We start from the raw sequence: 10,272 nt of genomic DNA, 5'->3' as shown, positions 1-10,272 counted from the left end.
GTGCAATCAGGGAACAATAGAGAATGTGGAGTGTTTGTGGTCCAGAATGTGTTTTACTTTACTCAAGATTGAGACACTTCTTGAAATTTTGTTATGTATATGACTTATATGAGACTTCCAGTTTAATTTATCATCTATAATCACACCAAGAAACTTATGTTCAAGTACTCTTTCAATTTCCACACCATCTACATGAATCTGCACTTGTGCATTTCTAAGGGAATTCCCAAATAAGATAATTTTAGTTTTACTTAGATTTAGCGATAGTTTGTTCCTGTTAAACCATTTTTTCATTTTGCACATTTCTGAAGTAATTGTATCCAGCAGCTCCTTTGGTCAGATGTTAGACTAAAGCACAAAAAGAGCGAGGAGCTGTTCATCAGTAACGACCTAATAACACAATGATCGAGTTTTAAGAACAGCAGAAATGCTTTACAGGCCTCCGTGAGGCCGACAGAGTGCAGCGCCACCTTCAGGCGTCATCTGCAGAACGCTGTTAGAGCATTGAGCATTTCTGACAGCTGATGCCGAGGGGAGCACACACGCTGAAAATAAAAGAGGATCCACGATGGACGCTGATGGAAGAGCCTTTCCTGTTTGGGTGCTAACGGCTCTCAGGTGAGGCAGAAGCACCAACCTCAGGCTGCAAACGCCGCTCAAGAAGCGGCTGAATTACTGTTAGCAGCCCAGCTTTCGTCATGTTTCCTGTTCCTGGTGCCGGGAGCAGGTCGACGTTTCCGGCTGTGCTGACAAAGTCTGGATCTGCTGAACATCTCAGTTTGTTGTGTTGCATTTTTTTCTTTGTCATGTTGGTTTTTCTCTTTCTTATGTTTTATTTTTGTCAAATGGCTTTTTAAAAGTTGTGTCTTTGTTCTGTATCTTCAAAATATTATCATGTTTTTAATAAACTTCACATTATCAGTGAGACCTGCAGTGACTTCAGCCCATCCCAGGTTTTGGGGACAGCGCTCTGGTTCTTGCGGGCTCAGGTAAGCTGACACAGGTGCTGTTTTCTTCAGTGACGCCTGAGGAGGAGGCGGGGTTAAAAACCACAGGTGAGTGCTGACAGGAAACAGACGCCCACTGGATGCAGCACAAAGCGTGAGATTGTGTTTTTGTTGTTGTTACTCGAGACTTCTGGTCCTCTTAGGGACGAAGTAACATAAACATGAACAAACCAATGATTATTTATGGGAATAAATGGGCGTGGAGAGTGTTGCTGACATGCTTTATTGCAGGTCACTCAGAAATGATCAAACCAAACAGTTATTAGTTGAATATCATACAGCATCATGTCATCCTGCCTGCTATCTAAAGGTGATTATTAATCCTACGGCGTGACTGCTTTGGCAGAGCTTCAGCTTAACGTTTCCAACACTGACCAGTCTACCGGGCGTCTCAGCTATTTACACACATCACAGGAAGCATCGCGCTTTACAGTCAGGTGACAAGTTACAAGAAATACGCTCGTATGTGACTAAAATCTCTAAAGTTCAGTTTGATCACAAACAAAATCTGTTACATCTCTACAAAGACTTCATAAATAAGCTGAGTGAGCCTAAGTTAAATATCCAAACACTTATTTCTGTCCAGTAAACAAATACATCCAAAAGGTCACTAGAAGCTTAAAGAAAACACGCTTGCAGCTTTTCTGTGATGCGGCGAAAGCGTTCAGCTGCAGATGGATGAAAGCCGCCACTGTTCGCCGTCGCACGTCTTCACGCGGAGGTCAGAGCGCTAATGTTCAGTCGATAAAGACGTATTCAAAATGCAGTTTGAGCCAGATCTGAGAGTCTTTGTGGCCTGAAGAGGAAACTAGTTTGACTTTGTTTTAGTGTCCAGGCGCGTTTACACTGTTACGTTGGGTACTTTGGAGGATTTTCAGGCGTTTGGACAAAAACACAACAATAACTCGCCCTGCCCCCGCACAGCAGACAAGAAGCACGACGCTGCCGTCTACGCCGAGACCCGGCGCCTCTCTGCAGAGGACGCAGATAAATACGAAGGAGGGCGGGAGGAGCGAGGTGTTCGGGAGGTCACACGGTCGTCTCCTGGTCCTCTCGCTGGATCATCTGGTAATGCTGGCAGCTCTTCAGATAATCAGCCAGCTCCGGGTCGTTGGCGTTGGCGGCGCGCTGCCTGGGAGTCTCCCCCTGAAAGAGACGAGCAGAGCTTTAAGAAAGCCGACGGGCTCCACCGTCAGCTCCGTTACCTCCACGGTCACCTTTCAATAAGCTGCAAATAAAACCCTCAAATTTCACTCATCAAACTCTCAGTGTGACCTCACAGCGGACATCAGTGGTCACATGATGCGATTCAGCCGAGCAGACTACAGCCGCCTGGGTCACCGTCCACCTGTCAGTCAAAGAGGCCACGCCTCTAATCCAGGTGAGTGATGAAAACGGGCGTAATGCAGGAGGAAATGATCTCTGGAGAACAGTTTGTGTATCGGGCTGCAAACACGCTGCCTCTGCTGGACGTCAGAGGAACTGCAGAGCAGAAGGAGCGAAGGCTCCGAGCTGCTCGGTGCATCTAGACACTAAATAACACATGAACTCTTTTCCTCCTCTGGAGAGGAGAAGACAAAGAGAAACTCAGATTATGGGCTGCTTCCTGTTACCACTGGCTTCACCATGGCGACGGTGAGCCGTGGCCTTTTGTATGCGCCGGAGCGAGGCCGGGGGATCCCGCGGCGCTTCGTTTCTCAGTGACACACAACATTAATCACTTTATAGAAGTGGGTCAAATACTGCTGGAGATCCATTTAGAGCGCGGTGGCTGTGCTCCGGCCGGTGGCCGTCACTGCGCCTGAGAACGACACGCAAACGGCTTCGTGCAGCGGGAAGCTCGACCGATCACACCAACTCACATTCTTTGTGTCCACGAGCACAAAACGGAGCGCGCGGAGGAACCAACCAGCGCAGAGCAGCAGCTGGGACGCCACATCGTGATTTGCAGACGCATGCGCTGCTTCATGTTGATTCGTCTCTTATTAAGCTCCTGCTCCGCTCTGGCACAGCTGATGTTCAGCTTCAGACACTGGGCCTCATTCACAAGCAGAAACCTGAACTCTAAACACACACACACACACACACACACACACACACACACACACACACACACACACCGTGCACGGATGGCGAAGGCCCAGCTGTCATCTCTAAGCTCAGGGTGCCGCTGCAAACATAATGCAGCTTCACCCTGAGCCGCGCTGTTGTTCACTCAGCCAGCAGGAGGCGCTGCGCCGCCTGCTGTACCTGCGTCACCAGATAACGTTCTGCTTTTGTACGGATGCAAAGTACAGTTTTAAAAGCTTTGTTGTTTTTCCCGTTACACTCTGGCAACGGAGCGTCTTCAAAAGCTTCGATTGTCCAGATTGTCAGAGTTCCACTCGCTCCTCGCCGCCCTCCAGCAGGGTTTATAACGGATGCTGCTGTGGGGTCTGAGTGGGTGAAACACCTGGAGTGGGACTTTAAGTGTCTTCATGCTTCCAGCGCAGGAAAGGAACGCCACACTCCTAACACGCTCGACCTGCTATTAACTAGAGCAGGCGAGGAGGGCAGGAAACCAGATCACACATTTTTCAAAATAAAACCGGCTATTGCAGTTAATAATGCAACAGCTTCCTGCCATTTTTGTGTTTCTTTTTATCGCTGTGTGACTGATTTCAATTGAAAGCCTGCGTGGGCTAGTACCTCTTGCCACGAGTTCCCAGAATCCTTTGCGGTTTTACCCCTTAATGACGTCACATTTTCAATCTCTATGGAAGCATGGACACGAAGTATCTCCTGCTTTACCTGTAGGTCTGTCTTCATGAGCGACGCTCCGGCCTCCACCAGGTATTTACAGATGCTCCTCTGACAGGAAGTGGCGGCTTTATGGAGCGCCGTCTCCCCTCTGAAAGAAACAAGAACGAAAACGCACATGAAGGCGCCGAGCCTCGTCCAGCAGGAGAGGAATCGAATGGAGGAGAAGCTGACTCACGTCTCTTTCTCGGTGACATCCAGGTGGGACGTGGGCACTGAAAGCAGCGAGACAAACAGAGTCATCATCACAGACGAACATCAGAGCGCTTTAATGTGGCGGCGACAGCACGTGATGCTACGAGGAGCAGCTCGAGTTTGTGACTGGACAGTCGAAGTGGATCGACTCCTCGTTCCCTGTTTCCACGTTCGTACGACCTGATTTGACCCCACAAAGAAGCTACACCTGTGTGCACGATCACCTGCTGCTGGGGACGAAGAGGAGCAGCTCAGGGCTCACATACGAGAGCTACAGCAACGGGCAGGACGTGAGAGTGAGGCGTCTCAGGGTGACGAGCTCGGAGATGACAAGGTCCAACTACACAAGTTTAGATTCTTACTTCAGTGACTGAAACTTTCTAGTTCGTACTTTGCTTCTAGTTTCTAATGAGAACCTCCAGAAACGCCCTAAAACGCGAGCGTTTCTCTAGATCACGGATCAGGTATGGCAGCTCTCTCCTGACCGTTATCTGAGGAGTCGAAGAACTCCTCCACTCGGAGTAAAGGTCCCGAGGACGAGCCGAGTGTAATAAAGGAGGAGCAGCGTGGCGTGAGGCTGGCGGCTCGGTCGCAGAGTGGAAATACCACAGCAGCCTCAGCCGTCTTTGCACACTCAGTCATCAGAATCAGGTTTCTTAACGTTTAGCCTTTATATACAAACGATTCGCTCACCGCTGTCGATGAGGTACTTGACGATGTCTTTGCAGCCGGCCTCCACGGCGTGATGCAGCAGCGTGCAGCCGTCTCCGTCTTGCAGCAGGAGGTCCGCCCCCTGTTGGTGGAGCTCTCGGAGCTGCACAACAAATACAGTGATTTGTTCCAAAGTGCACATGCTCAGTAAACCGCTTTCCTCAATCAGAAATCAATACTCGTAACGATCAATACGTCCACACTCACCCGGTCCAGGTTTTCCTTCTTGATGCAGCTGATCAGCTCTGCATCTGAAGAGCAGGAAACAGACACAAGGGTACACTTGTTTTCACTTTAAATTCACGCAGCAGAGTCCAGAACACAGCCTGTCAGCTCCCTCTGCTGGACAAAAGCTGGAACTGACGCTGAAGACTCACAGTGTTCAACAGCAGAACTGAGGAGGAGGAGGGTTTTTACCTTTTTCAGGGTCGTGTGAGGTAGCAGCAGGAGGTCTGTCAGTGAGAGAAGACATAGATAGAAGGTTGATCAGGACAATCGGGGGCTTTGAAAGCCGCCCGCCTCGTGAACAGTTTCTTCTCGCACCGAGACATCATGAGGGGTGTCACGCCTGCACGTCTGTGCGTGTCCTCCTGGGATCAAACCGCTGCACACGCACAGCTAATCTGTCACTGTGTGTCAGCCAGGTCTGAGTCTGTGCAGCGGGGACGCTCTCGTTATGGTCTTGCATTACAGCGAGCGTTCTGAGCACCTGCGGCGTCTTGCAGTTAAGCTGCGTGTTTTTATTCTGCAGAGCCACAGCCAATCAGAGAGCTGCACAAACAGACGCCAAAGCACCTCAGGCCACAGACTGTATAATAAAGATGGACATGGCTTCTGATATTATGATGAATGTCCAGGAGGGGGCGCTGATATCACTCATTATGTAAATTATGGCTCTCATTAGCGTTAAAGAGGAGGAGTCTGGGCTGTTCTTATTGGCTAACAACCTGACATCACCATGACATCACAAACCAGGCACAAACAAAGCTGTGAAGCTGAAATGTTGGCAGGTGTGTGTGTGTGTGTGTGTGTGTGTGTGTGTGTGTGTGTGTGTGTGTGGATGATGAGGAGCTTCAGAGAAACAGCAGACAGGAAGCAGGTGGAGTCGTACCTAATGACGGGTCTGAAATCAGCCGCGGCCGTGTTGGAGCGATGCACATTGATAATCTTTGCTCCTCGCCTTTAGATCACAGACAACATGGACAGGTGACAGGTGAGTCAGCGGCAGCACATGGAAAACAAACAGCACCGGCATGTGGACACGAGGGCGCGTTCACACGCCGGTCACATGGCACATCTGGACTGGTGTTGGGTTTAATACAGGAACTTTGTACGACTTAACAAAGCATCAACCTCAACGAAGGAGTGAAGGAAACACGAAGCTTCCTTCAGCCAGTCTGACGAGAACGATGTGGACACACGAGTCTACCACAAACTGCAGCATCAAAGCCTTCATGGGGATAAAATGTTCAAAGTGCCAATTTAAAACGTACAAATTTGATGTATTAATGTTAGTAGACTCTTAATAAAAGATGGACGTAGGTCCGAGGGACACTGCAGGCTCAAGCCCCGCCCTGAACCCTCCCCTGCTTGGCTCTGACGGGACCAAAATCACTGAGTCAAAGATCAGCGATCGTTATCTCACAGACCAGAGGAGTCGCCCCCTCCTGGACGTCACTTAGACTGCAGGCGGCGTCCATCGTTTATATACAGTCTGTTATTAATGCAGGCGTGGGACCACTGTGCTGTGAAAAAAAGCAGACAGCGCAGTGGTCGAGCCAGCAGGGGGCGCTCTCATGGAACGAAGTATTCACATTTAAACTGCTCATTCCTGTTATTTGTGTTTACAGATATCAAACAGATTTCACTGAGCGGACCCGAGTATCAGCTGACTCTACAGGATCTGAACACTTCCTCCAGCAGCAGGTGTGCGAGTGCGTGTTGCTACCTGCAGAGGGCGGTCTTAGAGGCGCTCTGAGTCAAAGCATCGACCACGGAGCTGTCGCTGGAGATCCTCTTCCTCTGATCTCGGGATCTGAAACAAACACAGCGCTGTTTTTATTCCTGCCCCCCATGATTGATTTCTGATCGTGATTCGAGTGGCGGCGGCGTCCCAGCGGGGAGCAGAGGGACGAGCAGCTCCATGGAAACGGCTCTTCAAACACCAGGAGCTTATTTCAGGGCGAAAACCTGCAGTTCCTCTGACATCCAGCAGAGGCAGCAGCGAGTTAAGGTAAACACACAAACTGTTCGGTCCCCATAGATCACATCTTCTCTCACCTGTGTGACGAGGTAGGGGAGGTGGGGGAGGGCGGCGAGCAGGGGAAGGCGAACTGCTGGTCTTGGTGCTCCTCCGAGTCCACCAGGTCGGGCATGCTGGGGGAGGTGCCCACCGTCTCCTTGGAGACCAGCTCCGGGTCCAGGATGTAGAGTTCCTCCTGAGAGATCTCCGTCACGTAGTTCAGGTGCTCCTGAAACAAATGACACATCAGGACACACCTGGCTGCAGCTCATCCATCATCACTGCCAGAAGAAAGAAAGCTGCACCAATCAGCAGGTGCAGTCTGCTAATCTGAAGGCCGGCGGTTCGATTCCCGTCTGCATCCATCATCCGTGGACGCACTCAGACATAGAAAAGCATGGATGTGCGACTCCACCTCGCCACAGTAAAGGTGCTTCTCTGCTGCGTTCCTACCTGAGCCCGGTCGATCCTGTAGAAACGATCCGCCGTCGTGCCTGAAAGACAAAGAGAGCGCGTTTGGGCAGGTCGGGGTCTGTGTGCGAACGGAGGAGGTCGGCTCGGACTTACAGTCGAGGAAGCACCACTTCATGGAGAGCTTGTGTGAGGACAGACTCTCGCCTTTCATCGCCTCGCCGTCCTGGAGGAGCAGAAAGAGAAGCGTGAAAGGCACCGCCGCACAGAGCCGACACCACAGACTCACTTTTACATTTCACGGGAGGAGCAGAGGGAAACTGTCCAAATGTAATCAAATAACAGTGAGAGCCTCCATCAGACTCTTCGTACCGAGAGCCCCGCCTCTCCTGACCGATGGCACACTCGTGCTGCAGGACGGCGAGCTGCTGTTCGTCTGTGCAGCTTTTCTCGGTTGGTGTTGGGTCACAGCTGAGGTTTATTACAAACAACACAGTCAGCCACTTCCCCTTACACCGCGCCCTGATGCTCCTCGCTATCAGTGTCTGATGTGTCACGCCGTGACAAGTTTCACCCTCTCAGAGCAGCCCGACGGGTCGCTCGCACCGCAGGAAGTACGATGGAGGAAGGATCTGCAGTCTTTTTGCTTTTGGCAAACAGTTGCACGTAGAGGTCGACTAAACCCCCCAGCCTGTGGATGGTGAAGTGATTTCACAGGTGACAGGTAACCTGTCCCAACGATCGCAGTCTGAGCACTAAAGGTCGTCTCATTTTTAAATTGCCAACACGTCACAATTAAGTCGGTCGGCTCACGTCAGCTCTTATATTCTCATATAAAAGCTGCCAGGTATCTGTGTCATTCTGCAGTCTTTTAAATATGAATCAGTAGATTAATGATTACTCCTCCTGCCCACAACGCTGTACCTGCTCCAGGTTGTCCTGCAGACGGTCGATGTGCAGGCGGCAGGTCTCCAGATCGCTGTCTCCGGGGACGGTGATGACTCCCAGCGGCAAAGCTCCAGGAAACATAAAGGTCAAAGTGAGAAACGTGCAGCATGTGCTTGGTTTCTGCTTTGAAACAACAACAAGTGACTCGTGATAGTGGAAACAGTCTGTCTCTTTCACTGAGGCACTTTAAAGACCATCAACAGTAACTGGTTTGAGGACTGAACCAGCAGGTTCCCAGTCCGATGAAACCAACGTGCCCCAAACACAGTAAACACAGTTAAACATGCATTTGACTGGAAGCACTGCTGCTACTTTGCAGATAACCAGTCCTTCACACTTACACGCCTCCTTCAGCTGATCTTTGTCATAATGCAGGGCCTCGTATGCCGCCATGCTGATCCGGTTCACCCTGATCTGGAGCTTCTCTGGAACGGGCTGCTGACTGCACACAAGCACGCCATCATTCAGTCACCGAACACGAACTGAGATCATCTGATTCATTTAAGCCGCTTGCATCATCTGCATACGCGTGATGGTATTTATCTACAGCGTAAATAGAAGTGGGCTGAAGCGAGCCCTGTGGACTCCATCGCTAATAGCAGCTATGACAGTCTGCTCAGTACTTCCTGTTACTGCGACTGCCAATGAGAGCAAAGGAATCTACTGAGCGACCAATGAAAGGTCGGTCAGTGCGCACACCAGACGTACTCATTGAGATGGGGCATGGAGATCCTCCTCTTGGCCTTCTGCACCATGTTGGCCTGGTTGCGCAGACTGATGTGAATGACGGACGGTGCCAGCTTGCAGGGCTCGCCGTCCACCTGCATGGGGATGGACTTAAAGGTGGTGAGGGTCACTTCCTTACACTGGTGGAGGCGTTCGCCATGACCGCCCACCTGGAGGGTGGCCTGCAGACAAACGAGCAAAGATTTAACTGGACCAAACGAGCGTTTATATCAGTAAACGTATGTCTGTGACGGGGTGCGGTGTGGTCTGATGTGGTGTTTGTAGGTTACGCCGTCTGCGGCTGCACGCTCACCAGAGACGTCATGGTGAAGCCGATGACCTCGATGCAGCCGTCGTCATGCCGCTGAGGCTCAAAGTCCTGATGTTCGCTGGGGTTGCCCCACGGCGTGGTGCCAGCACAGTACCTGCAGCAGGTAGACAAACCAAGCGCGCACTCGTACTTTAACACAGCATTTCCAGTTTATCTACTGGCTGGGTTCCACCGAGGGAGACGGTGTGCATGTGGAAGATGTTTGTTACCAGGCTGAAGACGTACCTGGGGATGTTGAGGAAGAGCAGACACTGCAGCTTCAGGTCCTGGACTTTGGCTGTGAGGTCCGTCCCGTCACACTGAGGAGGAAGGAAACGAGGATTTATAAAGGAGCGCGCTGCTCCGCGTGCTTCCTGCCACAGCCGTGAGCTGCAGAGGCTTGAGAAACTCTCTCGTTCAAATGTCGTCACGTGTCGCTCCAAAAAACCCAGAAACTCAAGATTCAAACGCCACATCCCAGCGGGTGGTGTTAGTGCGGCTACAGCCATCTTTATCCACAGTCCATGCATAAAGCAAAACTTTCACACGTCATTGCTGGGTCATGCTGCGGTGCATCACAGGTACCGACTGGTTGTCATCGGCCGTAACGAGCTCGCTCACCTGTAACGACGCTCAGTCACACGTGTGTTTAAGCTTTTCAGCCCGACTCACCACCACTCTGATGTGCTTGGCGAGGTCTTTGGAGCTCCCGCTCAGAAAGTCTGAGAAGGCTGTCTGAAACACACACGCACGCACATTACAAACATGTTTACGTGTGAACGACCAGCACAGCAGCCGCACGAGGACACACTCACCCCTGCGTAGAACATCTTATTCCTGAAGCGGCTGTTAAACTTCTCGGGGTTCGCCTCTGAAAAGATCAAAGCAACAGTTTGAAACAGACCCCACAGCACCGACCCCCC

The 10,272-nt window shown here is 51.0% G+C and overlaps 1 protein-coding gene across 4 annotated transcripts in view; it reads right to left on the bottom strand.

The window, feature by feature from the left end:
- Nucleotides 1–1,212: 1,212 nt before the first annotated feature.
- dgkzb (diacylglycerol kinase, zeta b) overlaps nucleotides 1,213–10,272 on the bottom strand; it is a 35,352-nt gene continuing 26,292 nt past the window's right edge. For 3 of the 4 annotated variants that reach the window (XM_005745143.1, XM_013913843.1, XM_005745142.1), the window contains 18 exons: nucleotides 10,165–10,220; nucleotides 10,022–10,084; nucleotides 9,596–9,669; nucleotides 9,353–9,464; nucleotides 9,022–9,221; nucleotides 8,655–8,755; nucleotides 8,290–8,381; nucleotides 7,522–7,591; nucleotides 7,408–7,448; nucleotides 6,993–7,183; nucleotides 6,661–6,747; nucleotides 5,824–5,892; nucleotides 5,130–5,164; nucleotides 4,920–4,963; nucleotides 4,695–4,815; nucleotides 3,985–4,021; nucleotides 3,798–3,897; nucleotides 1,213–2,153 (listed from right to left, as the gene is read on the bottom strand). In XM_005745143.1, the coding sequence (XP_005745200.1) occupies nucleotides 2,037–2,153; nucleotides 3,798–3,897; nucleotides 3,985–4,021; nucleotides 4,695–4,815; nucleotides 4,920–4,963; nucleotides 5,130–5,164; nucleotides 5,824–5,892; nucleotides 6,661–6,747; nucleotides 6,993–7,183; nucleotides 7,408–7,448; nucleotides 7,522–7,591; nucleotides 8,290–8,381; nucleotides 8,655–8,755; nucleotides 9,022–9,221; nucleotides 9,353–9,464; nucleotides 9,596–9,669; nucleotides 10,022–10,084; nucleotides 10,165–10,220 (1,610 nt within the window). In that variant the 3' untranslated portion in view covers nucleotides 1,213–2,036. The remainder of the gene's footprint in view (nucleotides 2,154–3,797; nucleotides 3,898–3,984; nucleotides 4,022–4,694; nucleotides 4,816–4,919; nucleotides 4,964–5,129; nucleotides 5,165–5,823; nucleotides 5,893–6,660; nucleotides 6,748–6,992; nucleotides 7,184–7,407; nucleotides 7,449–7,521; nucleotides 7,592–8,289; nucleotides 8,382–8,654; nucleotides 8,756–9,021; nucleotides 9,222–9,352; nucleotides 9,465–9,595; nucleotides 9,670–10,021; nucleotides 10,085–10,164; nucleotides 10,221–10,272) is intronic. The other variant, XM_013913842.1, reaches the window with a different exon arrangement.

The sequence above is a fragment of the Pundamilia nyererei genome, unplaced genomic scaffold (assembly GCF_000239375.1).
Source record: "Pundamilia nyererei isolate P.nyererei 1_Seehausen unplaced genomic scaffold, PunNye1.0 scaffold00154, whole genome shotgun sequence".
NCBI classification, from domain to species: Eukaryota; Metazoa; Chordata; class Actinopteri; order Cichliformes; family Cichlidae; genus Pundamilia; species Pundamilia nyererei.
This window is presented reverse-complemented; position numbering and strand designations above follow the sequence as displayed.